Source organism: Pleuronectes platessa, chromosome 7 (genome assembly GCF_947347685.1).
Source record: "Pleuronectes platessa chromosome 7, fPlePla1.1, whole genome shotgun sequence".
In the NCBI taxonomy this organism is placed as follows: Eukaryota; Metazoa; Chordata; class Actinopteri; order Pleuronectiformes; family Pleuronectidae; genus Pleuronectes; species Pleuronectes platessa.
This window is the reverse complement of record NC_070632.1, coordinates 23,653,930-23,672,530: the sequence shown is the minus strand read 5'-3', so window position 1 is coordinate 23,672,530 and position 18,601 is coordinate 23,653,930. Positions and strand designations below refer to the sequence as shown.

Here is an 18,601-nt window from a genome sequence, read left to right as displayed (position 1 = left end):
AAAGGCAGTCTCCTCCTTTAGCAGCTGAATAACAAAACCTTGAATTCGAACTTTTGCCCCTTTAAAAAACAACAAAGATCAAGGCGAAATAGTACAAACTAAAAACGAGTGATAAAGAAGAGTGAAAGGTTGTGAAGGTAATGAAGTTAACATGATGGAAATCTGTGATGATAACAAAGGAAAGACAAGGAGTCAGAGTTGAAGGTGCAGCTTGTAAATGTGTGTGAAGATGAAGACAAAACCATGATCCATGCTGATGCTGAGGGTCAAAGGTCACAGCCAGCACTATCTACATCCACCCCTCTATTAGAGAAAGTGGGTGGGCAGGTGGCGGCTCGGGCCATTATGGAACTATTAGTGACCCTGAAGCCAAGTGGGAGTTACTCGATACCTGAGCAGCCACATGGAGCTTATTGACCTGTCAGTCCCCAACACAACTCAACACAGACCAGGGCCTGTACCGCAGAGCCAGTTTAAGTTAGGAGTTAGAGTTGTTCCAATCAAATCATCAGACTGAGAATGATCAGATCAAAATAACAATAACAGTATTAATATGGGGAGATAAAACAGTGACATACTTGCAGGTAAATTCATTTATGATGAATTTATGATTCATGACAATCAACAAGATAACTCCGATACTGTGTTTCCACGTTGAAAATGTAGGTTTTTACACATCACAGAGCTATACCTAATTTATGGTTCTGAAGAAATAATGCTAGATGAAGAAATGGCTGGGGGATGTAGTCCTTAGTAGTAAAAACAAGAAATTACATTTATCTGAATAAAAAACCACCCAAAAATGTTTGTAGGATTTTCAATGTGACAAAAAATACTCTTTGCCATGTCACCACTTACATCTGAGGTGAGGCACTGGCATTGAATCTAGTGAAGCTATGAATCAGGGCGTGTTCATGTTGGGCTCGTCGTCAGTGAATGAAGAAAGATTAAAAGTGTTTGTAATAAATACAGTGATGTCATGCTGACACGAGCTGAAGAGCACGTTTGTTTATACTGAAGATAAACAGCCCGTGTCCTTTCGCCCCTGAGGCCCAGCAGATGTTCCTCTTGCCCGGATCTCTGCCTCTTCACCACTTTACACTCTTGTTCCGAGCCACGCCGATGAGTCAGGAATTTGTGTTGGGACAAATGTTTCTCAGTTAAAGTTTCACTGTTTCCTGACCACCAGCGATGAAAGAAGTCCTCTGTGTGGCGATAGGGGAGAACGGGGAATGTGAGACATTTTTTACATTTGCTCCCCTCTAGGCGAGCTAAAAGCATATATCAATACAATTTACACATTTCCCATTAATTCAGGATGTTTTCTAGGAATGGAAATGATCAGAATGTCTTCAAGACAAAGGGCAGTGAAAATATGATTGTTTTTTAAAAAGTGGTCTTGTGTCCCACTTTACCCTAGCTACTGGGTAAAGTGATCCACTTACTTTTTCCACTTTAAAACTACCATAACAACACATGTTGTAATAGTTAAAATCCCGACAGCTAGATTGACAACCACTAATATCGGACTAGTAACAGAATCATGGGGATTGGTCAATTAAGCACATTTATGATTATTATGATTCATGTGATCTCTTGCATGGATATTGTTTTTCTCTGCATATTCAAATGCCAGTTCACGGCACTTAACTGGAGCAAGGCCATGGAACTGGTCAGCTAGTTGTTTCAAGTGTTTGGCAAGCTCCTCCTCCATCTCATCTGTGAATATTCTCTTTACCTCAGCTACTGCACCCCAGGCTACTGATTTTACTTTCCCTTTCTCTTTTTTCTTTATGAATCTTTTGAGGGTTGTCTTATCAATATTTCTATCCCTTCCAGCTTTTCTTAAGGACTTCTTTCCTTGCATGACCTCAGCGGCTGCACTCTCCATCTCTGCGAGGGCTGTGTGGCCCCAGGTTGTCTTCCTGGTGTATAGTTTCTTGGCATGATGGCTTTTCTACAATGTTTATGACGTTAAAAATAAAACATATATAATGTTATATTACACTAAAATATGTTTAAGACTAAACTTAACTCGTGCTACATTTCTCACTTTACCCCGCAGCATTTGTCCCACTTTACCCCACAGCCACCGTTTTAGAAAAACAACATCTCTTATCAATTCAGGCTAATCTTCAGCTAGCATCAATCACATGGTTTTATATGTTGGAAGTTGGAAGGTTTTTCTACCTGAATCAATTTGTTTTGACACAACAGTTGATTAAGTTCAAAGCAAGAAAAATTACTTTTACATGCAAAAAACAAATTTTTGTGAAAAAACATACTTTCTACAGCACCAGCACCAACTTCTCCTTCATGGTAAGGGGGGAATGGGAGGGGCTTGAAAACATAATGGTCACATGACCACAAATGTGTACTGTTGCCTAGATACAGGGGGTGTCTCACATTACCCCATGTCTCACATTACCCCACTCTCCCCTACCACAGTGGAGAAATCATAAAAGACAGTTTTAGTGATTACTTCTGCAAGCTTTCAGGGATTCTCTGTCAAATTTTTTTTTCCAGTTCCGTGTCTTTGAGCAAAATAACTTGTTGGAGGCTTCATGCACTTTGAATGAGGTGACATCATGCATTGACTGTATCATGGTTCGGTTGCTTCCATTGAAAAGCTTACCTTTCATTTCACAGAGGAAGCACCAGCCAATCAAATCACGTCCCAGCTAATATTCAAGGGAAGGTGCCAGTCGATCAATAGCCAATTATCATCAGTCAAGTTCATTGATAGTGAATATCATTAGCTGTAGGCCAAGTCATCATAGACATGTTTGTGCTTGGTGCATTAACTGGACAAAGTGGAAGGTGCATTTTTTCTAAAAGTAGTAAAATGTATCCAGCAGCAAATATGAAGGATGATCATGAAGGAAGTGGAAGGAGGCTGAACTTCCTGATTCAGATAGACATGGTTTGGACTCACTAAAGGGGGTGTGCTTCACAAGACTGCAGCTGGACCCTCCTCGTATTACCAACATTAAATGTGGATCCACTATCCAACCATCTACATCACAAACTTTATTATTGGTCTTTCTAATTGTGTCCAGGGGCATAACAATGGAGCGATTTTATCTGCTTATCAATGTATTTCTTGCAGTGTCCCTACAACCCAGGAACAGTGATATTTTTCTCAGGTTAAAAGTAATATCTGTTGTAAAGATAAAGTATGGTAAATGCTCTGTATGTCTATATATACACAGTACAGTTCTGGTTGGAAGAAGACCGCTCTACCCCTCAGCCAAAGCTGCCCCAGTAGTACCGACAGTAGTAGTGGTTCACTTCCGTACTGACCTGAAACAAACTAACATCCCCACTCGTTATTAACCACACTCTATCCTACCTCCTTCCCAGGCTGACGACTCAGAGGAGCATCGAGGACGCGGAGGAGGTGGAGAGGGAACGTCGTCGTAGAGCTCGAGAGTCTTACCGGCGGGGCAGCAGTGGTTCAACACCCGGAGAGTCCTCTCCGGAGAACGAGACACAGACAGAGGAGAAGATGTAAGTACAGACAGAAAGAGAACAGCAGCAGAACATTGAATCCCAGTCCATGATCAAGATCTTTTGGTAACCATGGTTATCTACATGACTATGTGAGAACAGGAATATTCCAAAATACACCAGAGAGCGAGTAGCACGTTTTTTTTTTGCATGGTCGCAAGTACTGGTCAGGTAAACTGAGCCTAGCAGCTTCCTGTTGGCTCCATGTTGATGCTTTACAGGCTCTGTCATCACTTAAAAGTAGACTTTTAGATTCAGATTTTTTTTTTTTTTTTCGAAAGTCATCTGTCTTGTTTTAAGTTTGGCTAATGATTTATTTATTTGTTTCTTTTATTAAGTAGGTTTTAGAAGATCTCATGAGCTTAAGAATACAAAAAGGATGATATGGGGATATAGGTTTAATCCTTCACTTAATTACTCAAACTCAATAGTAAGTGATGCGATGCAAGTTCATGGGACATTACCAAACCCCTCTCTCCAGCCTCAAAAGTCTGGCCCTGGTCTCACCCTAAAAGATGCTAATGCAGCCAAACATGGCTGAATTCCTTGTATATGCCGTCGTGGGAACTGAGGAAGTTATTATGCATAGACCATTATTCATTCACTGGCCTCACTTACAATTACCTCCAGTCCAAGCTGCTAACTTTGTGACAGTTTTTTTTCTGGTGATAAGTGAAAGTTTAAAAGTGTGTTGTCATGTTTCCCAGCTGAGAAACTAAAAGCGTGACATGCTGCACCCTCAGCTTTGCTCTTCCTCACTGCTGCCGTGCCATCGCATGTTTTATGGCTTTGCACCTATGGGACGTTCTGTTTCATGAACAAATGTTTCCATCGAGAAAAGCAGCATTCAAATGATCCCCCCCGCCCCCGACCTGTTGATGTGTAACAAACACACAGCTGCCTTTTCATTACGCGGCCTCCAAAGAATGTTTACTGCAAAAGCGTCCCGAGAGAGGAGTACCACCGTGTCAAAGCTTGTGGCGACTTAGCCCACATATAATTTGAGCCTGTTTGATTACAGCTTGCACATCTATCACCTTCTCCTCTGTCACATCACTGCCTCAGCTGGAGTCAGGATGTGGTTTTCTGTTTGAGACGCAATAATGCTCTTTAAAAAAAATTTAAACTTTGTTTTCTTGTCTCTAGAAAGGTCCGAGATCAAGTATGAATATATAGATGGCGTTTGGCACTACATCACTCCTTTGATTCTTAAAGGTTTTATTGAATCAAAATAACTGTTCAGTCACATGATGATTTTACATGTGCATGTCACTGATTGACCAGGAATTTGTTGGTTTGTAATACTGTCATACTTTCTGTCTCACAGATGGCCTTTTATGAGTTTTTGAGCAACAAGGCTGATGTGTGGCAAGAGGGAAAAGATATATTAGGCTTGTGTTTGTCAGTACCACACATTTAATGTTGGTTTTGGTCTTTTTTATGTGGACAATAAAAACAATATAGAATATTAGCAGATGTGTCCTTTAAGATAATGCCATTAAATAACAGAAATCCTGCAGTATATAAAATGCTGATTACTGCCCTCTGTTGCTGCAAACTATATATATTTAAACCTAAAAGATGTGTTCCACAAAACTTGTAAGTCAAGATTTTCCAACCTCCTTCTATAAAAAGTATAATGGAAGGCCACACAAAGTCAGAGATCCTATGAACTCCTGAAATCATTGCTTACTGGAGAAGCAGTTGTTTGACTTTGTGTCGCGATTGCGTTAAGAGCATGTGTCAAACAGGCTGTGCTGTTGACAGTACAGTAGTTGAATCACTCGCCAAAAACAACTTATAACAATAAATGTCATTTCTGGTTTTTACAACTAAGGACTACACCCGCCACCCATTTCTTCATCTAGCATTATTTCTTCATAACCATAAATTAGGTAAAGTTGTTTGTCTTACTTGTTTAACTGACGTTGTGTATTTCGAAAATTGTACCTGAATTGTCAAAATATCCAAAAGAAATTCAGAACGAAATCCAACTTTGAATAGAATGCAGTATTACCCATTGCATAACCTTTACGCTACTAGTGTAATCATATCCAACTTACATATAATCACACACAGTCTGTAATTACATTATGAGTCATATGAAGAGAAGTTGTTGTTTATGTGCCTGTGCAAACAAACTTAAAACATATTTTTTCTCCTGTAGCATTTTCACCTTAACTTAGCGTAGCATAAAACCTTTTTGTTTTACAAAAGGTTTGTCTAAACTACAGCAGACATTTTTTTTTATTACTTACATGACTTTCATTTTACAAAAAATGCTTTAACAATCCATCAAACCAGCAGTGATGCCACTCACAACCTTATACACAGTGCTTTGGTTTGGTTTTGAGTAAGTTAATATTTTCATCAACTTTATATATCTGAGAATATCTGTTTTGTTTAAAAGAATCAAAGACATCCTGTAAATCAGTGTCTATGTCATCAAAATGTGTCAGAACCTCCGAAACCTGTCCAGGTGTCGTCTCTGTCGTCACACAGCCGACGCAGAAACATGGCCGCTCGTTATGGCACATTAGCTGCTGAGAGATCAGGCAGAGACTCCCATAATGCAGCGGGGAACCTGTCGACTTGCTGGCTGGCTGAGTGTCTTAATCATGTGGGGAATGCTGAGGGAATTCCTTTCTGCCAGCTCCTGGAAACACAAAGCACACTTTGATTACTTTTGATCAGCGGGGGGGGGGGGGGGGGATGAGTTCCACAATTTTGTGGAATGATGAGTTCCCTAAATCAACCCTTAGTTATCAGTCAGTTAATAATTAATACTTATATACTATAATTAATTTCTGTTCAAAGCAGAGAATTCCTCGGCAGCTGTGTGGCCGCTGGGTGACATGCAGACGAATCTAAACGTCTTCTGTCTAGACCCAAGCATCGTAAATACCGATGCACCCACAATTTCAAATTCATTTTCTGGAGCCTGAACCAACAACGCTTCAGGTATTCTAGGGTCAATGTTGGACCTATGTGTTGGACGAGCTTTTTTGGTAAAGCTTTGGGTTCTGGTCTTGTAATTTTCTTGGTAACTGCTGTAATGCATGAAGCTCTTTTTCCTGTCATCAGGGTTCGTTCCCAATGAAGCACATGTATTTAACTAAATATCCTGAAAACATGTTAAAGGGGACATATAATGAAAATTCCACTTTTATAGTGCTTCTACACGTTAATTTGGGTATCTGGGATGCCTACCGTTACAAAAACTCTGGAAAAAAACAACTCCCGCGATTTGTTGTGGTTCGTCTATGTCAGAAACGATACACTAGAGTGCGTCGAATGGGATTACGACCGAAATAAACGTCATAGTCACACAATGCCCATGTAGGGAGTCTCGCTACATGGCCTTGGACGAGCAAGCTAAAGCTAGCCGGGCTCCACCGGCCCGGTTAGCTCGTAAGCGAACGCTAGCCGGGGAGCCGGGCCCGGCGCTCCCTAGGTGCTCCCCCCTGCTAGGCTAGCGTTAGCTCGCGAGCTAACCGGGCTGGTTGAGCCCGGCTAGCGTTAGCTCGCTGCTGCTACCCGTCAGACATTTAAGTGGCCGCATAAACAAGGGACCCCCGGGACACCTCTAAACGTTGACTCAACAGTGTGGAAGGATGCTGCTGCTGCGCTAGCTCAAGCTCCCACTGCTCCCACTGCGGGGCTGCACTGGGGAGCTGGGGCTCTCGCAGCCAGGCTCACCAGGGGTGAGGGGGGCGGGCAGTCAAAACAGGTCAATCTGAGGAGGGCTGTTTTAGACAGGGTAAAAAGGGTGCTGTTTTAAATGATCCTTGTGGTATTTTGACAAAAAATATGTTACAGACATTTCATTAAGACCCCAAGGAACCATATCAACTGTGGTAAAATGGGCATTATATGTCCCCTTTGAAAAGATTAGAAATATATCAAATGTACAGTAAAGATATACTGATCTTCCCCTTAAACCTTAACCCTAAACGTAGTGACATTTGTACATTATGAATGTTTACACCGAATATGAATTTCTAGAACAGTAACAATTTATGCAATCAGATACTTTACTCTAATTTGCTTGTAAGGCTGCGCCATTCTTTTAAAAAAGATCGTCCCATTGATGCACTGCATGAATGTGTATAATGGTTGGATGGCAAAACAAACTGTACTGTAAAGCACTTTGAGTGGTCATCAAGTCTTGAAAAGCATAAATACAGAACATTTACCTTTTGAATTTGTTCTGTACAGTTATGTTTCCATGCTGCACTGACTTCCCCCCAGTGAACACCTCCCTGCCGCTGGTCTAAGCCTCTGTTTACCAAAGCACTAAACCATATTACAAAATTCCTTTCATGCCTTTTGACGGACAGGAGCTGAAATGAGCTCGTGCAGTGAGGATCTGACCTCCTGTCAGAAGCACAGGCGTCACCTCTGAGTCAGCTCAGGAGTAATGATCCTGTCCCAAAAGCTTTTCAAGGATAAATAGGACAGGAAAATGAAGAAGTTCAACCTGGTTCGCAGACTGACTGTGAAGGCCCCGCCCCCACTGACTGCTGCACTGGTTGGCAGTTTATTGTATTAAATGCTTCTCGGTATACGCATTCCACATACAGACGGAGTAGGTATATGCCCAAGTGGACAAAATAACCCAAATCCCTCAAATTTAGTCTCCAAACTTTTCTTATATTATGGTATTTTTCACACTGATCTTTAATCTGATTATTTCTCTTAATTTCAAATCTGACACATCTCTATGTTTAGACTTGGTATTTGTGATTTGGTTATTTCATTAGGTCTTTGGTCCTGTGATACTAGTTCTGTATTAATGTCATATGTCTGAGTATTCACACACTGTACTGAATCCTGAGGAATCTTACACTGGATAAATATTGAATTGATAAACATGCAAAAAGTGGAACTGAGCTGGGTTTGTATTTTGGTTAAACATGGTTTATGTCACTTCAGCTCCATCAACAAGCTGTGCTCACTAACCTTACCTGTCTCATCTCTCCTCAGGTTCGATAGCGACTTCAAGCCCAGCAGCTCTCCCTCTCTGGAGGAGGACGAAGGCTTCAGCGACTGGAGTCAGCGCAGAGAGCTTAGGAGGCAGCAGCGCCTGCAGGAGCTCAGCCAGGGAGGCCAGGAGGACGAGGAGGAGAACACGATAAACAAAGCTCCATCCGTAAAGACCGTCCAGGCCTCGGTCAAATCCTCCAGCCGACTCCAGCAACAGGAGCAGCAAGAGATGGAAAAGGCCAGGATGGAGGTAGAGAGGACGAAGGAACGTGAGAAGGAGGCTGTTCGAGCCGAGAGGGGGAGGAGGGAGAAAGACGGAGAGGACGAGGAGAAGAGGAAGAGGGAGGAGATGATGACTAGGAGTAGGGAGGATGTGCAAAGACCCAAAACAGAGGTAACCAAATAAAATAACTGTTTTAAGGTTTTCAATCATTCTAGAGATATCAGCCTTCGGTTTCAAGTCCAAGTTTTATTCAAGCTTTTTCAAAGTTCGAGGTCAAAGTCAAATGTAAAGTAATTTGAGAGAGATCTGTTTCAACCTATTTGTGCAGGTGCAGAAAAGAAAAGAAGTTAAAGTTTCCTACACATCAAAGGTTTTCCTTCAACAAGAGCCGAAACCCAGCAACACCAATGGAGACGCAACAAATGAGGAAGTGGTGTCACACATCAACAGCAAAACAAAGAGATCCATTAGGTATGTCCAATATTTTATTTATTTATTGTTAATGAATGTCTTCCTTTGTTTTAAATGGTAAATTATAACTTGTATTATCCAGGATAGGAGCAGAATATATTTGGACATTCAGATTCAGCTTTTTGAAAGACTCAAAGTGTTTGAATGAACATTGTTGGAGATAGACCAGAGCCTGGGCATGAATGCAAGTTTTTCCTCCTTGTTGTTGCAGGAGAGCTACAGAGCCGGAGGAGGCGGAGGCCATCCTGGAGACGGAGCAGCGTCTGGAGAAGATCCGACGGAGCCTCCAGGTAAAGGAGAACCAGGAGCTGGAGCAGCTGAAACACCGACAGGCCGAGACCGAGCAGGAGCTGGAGGAGCTGAAGAGGAGGAGGGAGGAGAGGCGCCGAGTCAGGCAAGAAGAGGAGCACCGGAGGGAGGAGGAGGAGAAGCAAAGGCTGGCTAAAGAGGAGGTGAGTTGCCTCATTCAAAGCTTAATATGTGAGAAAGTTGACATGGTATCACTCTGATATTCACACGACTGCACTAGAGACTCACAAGATTATGCAAAGTCACATATCCGAAAAACTCATCAGTGAGTTCGCAGGAAGTTTAGTGACCAAACCAAAATCTGGATAGTTTAAAAGTAATTCAAAGTAAAGCAGTTGAGCTATAAAGACCACCTAACTTGAATTTTTTAATTAAAAGTAGATCAAAGGAATGTGTTTGCTTTTTCAGCCTCTTTCAGCACATATTTTTGGTTTTATGACAGAAAAGACAAAGTTACTGATTAGTTAGGGAAGGCTATGGTACATCCAGCAGCTCAACAGAAACAGGGAGCTGAACAGTGTTTGTGCCCTGACTCCAGGAGGAGCGCAGACGAATGAAGGAAGACATCGAGAGGAGGAGGATGGAGGCAGCAGAGAGGATGAAGAGCCTGAGCACGTCCAGTGTGGACGGGGACGAGATGTTCAGTCCCTTCAGTCCAAAAGCTCCCACACACAAGGTAAACAAACCCTCCAGACGTAATTATTTTCCAGTCCTTTACTTTAAAACAGCGTTCACACTGCGGCCTCCTTCGACGATCCACTGCGTTCTGACTGACTCTGAGCAAGGAAAAGTTCCACTTACATTCATGTACGTGGTTGGAAAGTGTCGAACATCCAATTCATTTATTTATGTAAAGAGTAATGCTCATCTGCAATCCCACAATGTCCGACCAAAATATGGTGGTACTTATTCATCTAGACAGAACTAGACTGTGGGAACAAGCGAGTATGTTATCCAAACACAGATGTGGTTCACACATGTTGTTCTTCTTTGAGCTCTAATTTTCTCCTCAGGGAGATTAAGTGGCCGCGACGTGGCAGCGAAGACGATGAATAACATAACACAAGTGGTTGTTCGCAGTGTGAACGCTAAGTGACAGAATGCAAACTGTTGAGGTTAGCAAGGGACGCTGAGGAAGAAGTTTAAACATGAATTCAGTAAAGTTTACTTGCAGCCGGCGCCTCGAAATCCTGGAGGGTTGGATGCTCGGGTCGAGCTGTAGCTGATAACTTTACTGTGTGGATGGGAGGGCAGCAGCAGTCACTGTGGAAAAGAAGTAAAAGGGGGAAAGAACGGTTTTATTGTATTTTTTTGTGGGGGTGAATCATCCTTCAATCTTGGTGATCCGTTATCCATTAACACCCAATGACAAATACTTGTGTTATCTTCACAGCCGATGGCTTCAGCCTCAGCTTGTAAGTCGCATGAGTGTGTTTGGGTCCTTGAGTGTGTTTTGTTAGTCAGTGTGACATAAATGCACCAAATAAGCATGTTGTGTTGTCAGATAACTCACTGATGGTTAAAATGTGTATTTGTGAAAAGACTCCACTGTACACAACTGAGTCATGTCCCTGCTGTATTTGAGAACAAGCTGATTTCTTGTACAAAGCCCCTGAAGCATTTTCTTGATCTGGTGGTGCTCAGATGATTTAGGAATTAAATATTTTTCAGGACTTCAGGGGCTGTGTATTTGGATATCAGCTGTGTACATGAAAATGTGTGTGTGCATGGCACGGCATGTGTGTTCTGCACCTCTGCACCTTCTTTTGGAAGTTTTTCTTTTTTTGTATCTGAACTGAACATTTACAGACAGTGCTATTCAGGGAATTAAAGGAAGAGGTTAAATTGAAATACATTACTTTGTATGCCTCCACAAGGTGGTCTTGGAAATGATACCTCAAGTTTGTCTTCAAATTTTTGAAAAAAAAAAATGAACTAGGATTCATTAGATTTCACTAGTGAAAGGTCAGGAAAAAGGGTCTGGAAAAAGAAATCTATACACTAAAACTGCCATATGAAACAGAAATTTTCATTCAGATTCAAACTATGTAACATGGAAAACAAGCAATTAGATTTTTGTGCGACACAGTGAATTGATTTGCTTTGTTAACGGACCCTTTGTTATTCTGCCGGCTACTTATATTAATACGGAAGTATATTACCCTCCAAGATCCCCTCATATCTTAAGTTTCAAATTAACACAAAGCAATATTACACAAAGCTACATAAAATACCAACATGGAGATGAAGTGATGATTTCAACCTGCTTCTTTTGATTTAAATCAGTCAAAGGCTCCATTACAAAGTTTGATAATTCATCTATAGCACAGGGGTTGTGTGTGTGTGTGTGTGTGTGTGTGTGTGTGTGTGTGTGTGTGTGTGTGTGTGTGTGTGTGTGTGTGTGTGTGTGTGTGTGTGTGTGTGTGTGTGTGTGTGTGTGTGTGTGTGTGTGTGTGTGTGTGTGTGTGTGTGTGTGTGTGTGTGTGTGTGTGTGTGTGTGTCGTCATAGAAAACACTGATCCTGAACGTCAGTCCTCTGCAGCCCACAGAGAAAATTAAAGGCAGTGAATTGAAGCCTCTCAACCATGTGACAATCACAGTCTGTTACACCGGGCTGCTATAAAGAGCAGCTCAACCTTCAGAAGTAAAATATCCTGAGCACTGGAGGCTCCTACACAGCTTCAGGCCAGACTGTGATCTGAAAGATGCAGGGGTCAGGTCACCATGGACCATGTTTGTTTGAAATAATTGAAAATCTGTGTAATAAGGATAATCTAAGGTTAGATAGGAATTTGTTGGAGTAGGAACAACTACACACTGATTTTGATCACAAGCCCAAATTGTTGGGAGCATCTGGTCTAATATTAAACAATATGTTGTATGTCATTAGATTATCGTTTGTTTTTGTAAAACATTTTAAATTAAAAAGTAGCTGTAAACATTACTTGTCAAATATGGAGTAAAAAGTAGAAGATTTCCCTCTGAAATGTAGCTGTGACTAGCTAATACATGACATTAAGTGGTAATAGAGTGCCACTGGATTTATGACATAAAGGTTTGAGGGTTGGTTCACTACAATCCTTAAAGGAGGTAGGACATCTGTACAGGAAAAAGACATGAAAATGAAAGTGTAACTACAAATGGAACACTGAGATTACAGTCAGTCAACATTAAGCCTGACATCATCCAAAGGAAATTCATTATGATAAAAGAAATACCCAATGCAGATCACCCTCTTGTTTTTCATATGGGTCTTATGGACCCAAGAAAGCACATTCCCATCATCCTTTGCTCGTGCCGTCAGAGTAGCTGATGACTTGCATGGTTTGATTGATTTGATTGAGACCAGCAGACCTTGGCTCCATTTGTCTTGGACGGAGCTGTGGCGGTCTGTGGACGAACACAGAGCCGAGCTGCTGCAGACACACTTCAGAACCGAGACAGCGGCATAGAGAATAGCACTCTCCGAGAAATGACCTCAACTTCTTCTGTTTTTCATGCAGATCACAGAGAGAACAGAGTCCCTGAACCGCTCACTGAAGAAAAGGTGACTATCCTGATCGCTCTTAGGTGTAACAGTAATCATTCTCTAACTGTTCCATCAAACTGAATTATTCTGGTTGTTTTGTGCATCCGTTTTGAAACATTTGCCCCAAAAACCAGGTCACTATGTTTAGTATCTTTGGAAACTTGTCACTTATTAGAAATAAAAAGTGGTTCACAACTGACAGTAAGAAGGTTCCTGCTCCCATAGTGCAAAGACATGCAGACTGAGGTTTGGTTGATGGAGACTCTAAAATGACTGTAGATGTAAATGGTTGTTTGTCTCTGTTTGGGGGACGTGATGAGCTACCGAGCTGTCCAGGGGGAACCCAGCCTGTCTCTCAATCTCAGCTGGGATCGGCTCCAGCTCCCCCATGACCCTTAAAGGATTAAGCAGTATAGATATCAGATGGATAGATCTGTTCTAAAATGTCATCCTGGACCAGGAGTTCAATACTTCCTTCAGCAGAGGAAATTAAATTTAAATGTGGTGTTTTTGTGCAGAGTAGCTGTTCTGCTGGTTAACCGTCCTCTCTACGAAGAGAAACACTGATGAAGAGGGTCAGAGGTGACCTCTCCACCTCTCTCACTGCATCACCCTTCTCTGCCATGATTTATGGGTCGGCTAAACTCCGTCCAGATGCAGGCAGCTGTATTTTCACTGCTGGTGGGTGAGGTATAGTGGCTCCAGGCAGTCTGCAGCAGCTAGATATCAGCTCTGAGCAGTTCTCGGCAAGAGTGAAACCTCTGTGTGGATGCTTTTATCTTAAAATGACTGTACCAGTAACAGGGGAGATTACAGAAGGGGGGGGGGGGGGGGAGACATTTGCCTCCAGCAGTGTTAGTGCTTCTGAGCAATAAGCTGAACAATACATCCTTGGGGCAGTAAGAGTTGTTTTTTTTTACTTCGACTTGCAAAAATTGCAGATTGTTGGCAGCAGAGACAAATTCAGCATAAGTTTGGATTCCAAGAAAATATATGTAAGAATAGAAAAAAGAAAATCAAAAAGACATGTATAGAAACTTCCCCTCTAACTTTATTGCTGAAGGTAAAACTCAAAACTGAGTCGTATCTTCCAGTGGTGAAAGATGCAGCTCATAAAACCTATTGGACTTGTGTCAATGCAAGCCAGTTAGATCAGAAGTGTCTCTGATGTCATTTCATCTGCTCTTCTCCTCCATCAGAGGTGCACACAAAAAGTTGGCAAAGACTAAAGAGCCTCAGACATGTTGAAGCAAATTATTCACTTGACGAATGAGGTTCCTCCCCCAATGTGGAGAAATTACCTCATCCAGCCGCTCAACTCATATCCGGAGCTATAAAATGATAAAAGAAATGTAAGGGAGGAGGGTTTGTGTTTGGGGAAGGTGACTGTGGGGGTTGAGTTTGGACAACTGGATAAAAGAATGAAACCTTCCTGAATCTGCAGAGAATAAGAGAAATTCATCACAGACAACATTTCAATATTCACAAACGCAGATTTGAGTCAACATCAGGACTCCTGGAGTCCACATGTGCTGGTCAGACTTAAAACTTCTGTGGTTTTGACTGAAATGTGAATGTATCCAACTGAGAAAGCGTAGAGAAGTGAATGGAAGTACTGATTTCCTTCCCTTTCATCACAACATTGTTGTTTTGAAGATGCCTTAAACATAATAGGCAACTGCACGAAGTCTGAGGACCACAGAAGCTCAATTAGATTAAGATTTTGATTGGCACCATTAAAAAAATATAGTTTTTATTTCATTGACTTCCATTTCATTTAGCAGAAAGGATGTTAACTGAATATCGGTCTAGTCCTGCAGCTCTCTACGAAGATGGGTCAGCCACTTGAGCTGGGCAGTAAATAAATCCCTGAAGATTTGACCATCCCTGTCAGTCCCTGTCAAATTTGCGAGAGCAAGGATTATAGGGAGCCTATCAGGAAACAATATTGTAATTCTTAGTCATTACATTCTTCAATCAACAATTTACTTCATATTGATAAGTTAAAAACATTTCTATTGCTACTTTGTTCTTAATTCTCAAGGGGTTCTGAAAGTTTCCCAAGAAATTAAATATCTCAGGCAGTATTAAGGTGAGCTGTTACATTACAGATGTTTTGCTATTTGATTGAATATCATGACTGGAACCTGAGTTTTAAGTTTGTATATTTCCCTCATTGACAAAAAATTAAGTTTGCATGCTATGGAAAGGAGTTTTGCCACGTCCGAATCATAGTTAAGGGAATCAAAAGATTTTATGAGGGTAAGAAAACCGACACATGATGAGGATCATGACTTAACTGGTTTCAGATCTGCATAACTGGGTTTAACTGCTTGCATTTGTTGTTTTGTTTGAATCAGTAACAGCTTTAAGAAGACGCAGCCTCTAATACTGATGGCCAAGATCGACGACAAGCTAGAGCAGTATGCCCACGCTGTGGAGGTCAGTTCACACACACACGCACACACACACACACACACACACATACACACACACACACACACACACATGATAATGATGGTCATGGCTATGGTCACAGTTTCTCGTTCCACTGCTCTAGACTGTGAACTTCCTTTTACTAAATAGAAATCTATTGACAGTAAAAAACTAAACAACAGTTGGACTTTGAAACCCATAGTCCTCAGAAGACTGGACCAAATGTCCTAACTGTCCAAACATGTCATCACCCCAGCCTCCACAAAGACAGACACACAGGAGTGCTCACACACAAAAGGCCCATTGATGGAGCTGATGAGTATTTTCATCACGCCCCCCCCCTCCTCCCCACTGCAGGTTGGTTTCACATCATTCATCGGCAAACAATTTGACTCATTCAGTGGAGCGCACAGGAATTCAGGACGAGTTCAGGCTTATCGTGGCACCTGATTCACACCTGTTACACTGTCCAATCACATTGTTTTTATCTGAAGTCACACTCAAACACCTCAGAAGGTGCCCTGTGTGTTGCTGACAGTGCCCCCTGAAGGCTACCCTTATTATTGCAGGCACGTGAAACAGGAACGTGTTGGAGTAAACAAACACCACATGGATTATTAATTTATTCCTAGAGTCCGACAGATAAGAGTTTGTCCTGAAAATGGCATTGAAGGAGAGGTCATGGGGTGAATAACGGAGGGTTCATCTTTTGGGCAGTAGGAAAGGAATCACATTGTTTACCTTTACAGCAACCATGTGGAAAAATGGATAGAATAGAATAGAGCAATACAGTACATTTACATTTACATTTTGGACAGTGTGATCAATGAAAGATCTAAAGATATATATCGAATGGTGTATCTCTGGAACTAAATTGTCCACATTCTGCAGTGATCAGAAGCTGCTGACGTTGACTTGAACCGTGGGACCCATCATTGTTTTAAACCAGCTGGTGACAGAAATAGCTCTGAGCCCTTTTCTATGCTGGAATCAGCACCTGGGCGATGACTTCACAGCTCTGTTTCACTTCAGCATGTGTCAGGACAGATATATGACGGGAATAACCAGATGTTCAGAACTTTTTTTTGTCATTCTTCCGTTCCTTGTCTTTACTCTTCGCCTCAAGGAGTTCCCAGGCTGATTAACAGCACAGTTAATGACCTGAGGTTCATTTCTGACAAGTGTTCATGACACACTTTAAAAAAGAAAACTGGTTCAACATCAATTCCAGTAAAAGTAGGCTTATCCTACGTGAATCTGTGTTATTTATGTAAAGCACTGTTTAAACCCTAATCAAACAGTAATATATTTTTTCGATGTTTTATATATAAATGTATATATATATATATATATATATATATATATATATATTATTATTTATTGTTTTAATACTTTATTTACAATTTTCAGATACATAGCAAAGTGTTGACAAGACATAAAACAAATTCACAAACAAAAACAAAACATGTTGTTGTGGAGTTAAAGATATATTGCATTGGGCCAAAGCAGGTCCCCATGTTCTCTTAAACCTTGTCTGTGTGTTGCCTTTGTGGTGTCGCAGTTTTTCCATTTGAATAACAGAGAACACCTCTTTCAGCCAGTGTGTGAAGCAGGGTGGAGAAGTAGACTTCCAAGTCAGAAGAATAAGTTTCTTAGTGACCACCATCCCGAGATGAAGAGCAGTTTGTGTGTCATAAGGAAGCTTAAGAGTCTCTGCTGAGCATCCAAGGATGGCCAGATCGCAGCTTGGCTGAATGTCTCCAGAATATGCTGTTGAGAGCCACTGAAAAATGTTACTCCAAAAATTTTACAGTTTAGGGCAAAACCAAAAAAGGTGCGCCAGTGAACCCTCAGCAGCGCAGTATATATTTTTTTCAAGATATGACTATGACGTAGTGACTAAATGACATCTGAACAAACACTAAGTTTTCTGTTTATTGCGTTATACTACAATAATGGTATTGAAATAGATAGATGATACAGATGATGCATAATCTAACCCAAAAGTTACTTTTGGCTTATTAGCCAAATTGTTTTAGGGAAATTTACAGCCACAAACTTTAAATTAAGAACATGAATAGGAGATAATTTTAAATCGGAGTGGAAAACAAGCAATTCAAAAATAAATTAGAAATTAAACATTAATTTCATATCTGCACCCGACCAATTTTTGAAACCAAGGTTCCCTTAAAAAAAAATGGTTTACTGTTTATATTGGACTTAAATAACTTTGCATAATGTTTTTCAAGCAGGAAACTGTTCTTAATTCCTGTGGATTTAATATGTGTTGTTTGTAAGACACCACATCAGAATTGTGCTTCCTGGGCAGAAAAACAACCACACATCTGATTTCATTAGTTTACACAGAACTTATCCAGGTTTCCTGTTTTTCAGAACTCACAAGAGGCGCGAGCAGTGAAGGCATCTCTTGCCGACTTGCCCAGCTCACCTGAGGTCGTCGCCTCCAAGAAGAACCTGTTTGAGGCCGGAGAGGCCTGGAGCCAGAGTCCCGCCAAGGGAGCAACTTGCAAGGTCAGAAAACCTACAGGGACGTGGCTACTTCCTGCCCTCACACAAAATGTTTTAGGCTAAATGATAAACCTGTTGGCCCCAGGAGTGAAAGATCCAAACCTGTCATGCTTTAGTGACTCCTAGTGGCTTCACAAATGCATGCCATCACTTCCCAGACAACGTGATGAACTGATGAATGGGAACTAGAAAATGAATAATAAACTGGCATAATGACAAAAGGTTTTTCCACAACAGATTATGCCATCAAAATAATTTCAAATCTGTGAACACACACATACACATCTGCCTAAAAGTGATTAATATAAGCCCTTTTCAGACTTGAATAATAGCATATTATATACGTTATCAAATGATAAAGAGCCTGTTGCCGTGACACATTTATAAGACAAAATGTTGTAAAAAATTTAAAACAGAAAAAAGGCTTTAATCAGGCACCAACATAAATACTGAATGAATACTTCAATGGACATCCCAGTGACACCAGTGTGAAGAGATGTTAATAACTGTTGTGTATAATGATTGAAACCAAACTATAACTGAAGCCCAAAGAGGATCTTTCCACATAGAGATATAATCAGGGAGAATGAGCAGATGGACCTTGTTAT

At 41.2% G+C, this 18,601-nt stretch overlaps 1 protein-coding gene across 1 annotated transcript in view; it reads left to right on the top strand.

Annotated features, from left to right (window-relative positions):
• The window catches only part of lsp1a (lymphocyte specific protein 1 a), a 39,418-nt gene that overhangs the window by 11,884 nt on the left and 8,933 nt on the right, over positions 1 to 18,601 (top strand). The window contains exons 2-9 of the mRNA XM_053426644.1: positions 3,364 to 3,510; positions 8,497 to 8,890; positions 9,048 to 9,190; positions 9,402 to 9,642; positions 10,038 to 10,175; positions 13,003 to 13,046; positions 15,389 to 15,470; positions 17,859 to 17,996. Of these exons, the coding sequence (XP_053282619.1) occupies positions 3,364 to 3,510; positions 8,497 to 8,890; positions 9,048 to 9,190; positions 9,402 to 9,642; positions 10,038 to 10,175; positions 13,003 to 13,046; positions 15,389 to 15,470; positions 17,859 to 17,996 (1,327 nt within the window). The remainder of the gene's footprint in view (positions 1 to 3,363; positions 3,511 to 8,496; positions 8,891 to 9,047; positions 9,191 to 9,401; positions 9,643 to 10,037; positions 10,176 to 13,002; positions 13,047 to 15,388; positions 15,471 to 17,858; positions 17,997 to 18,601) is intronic.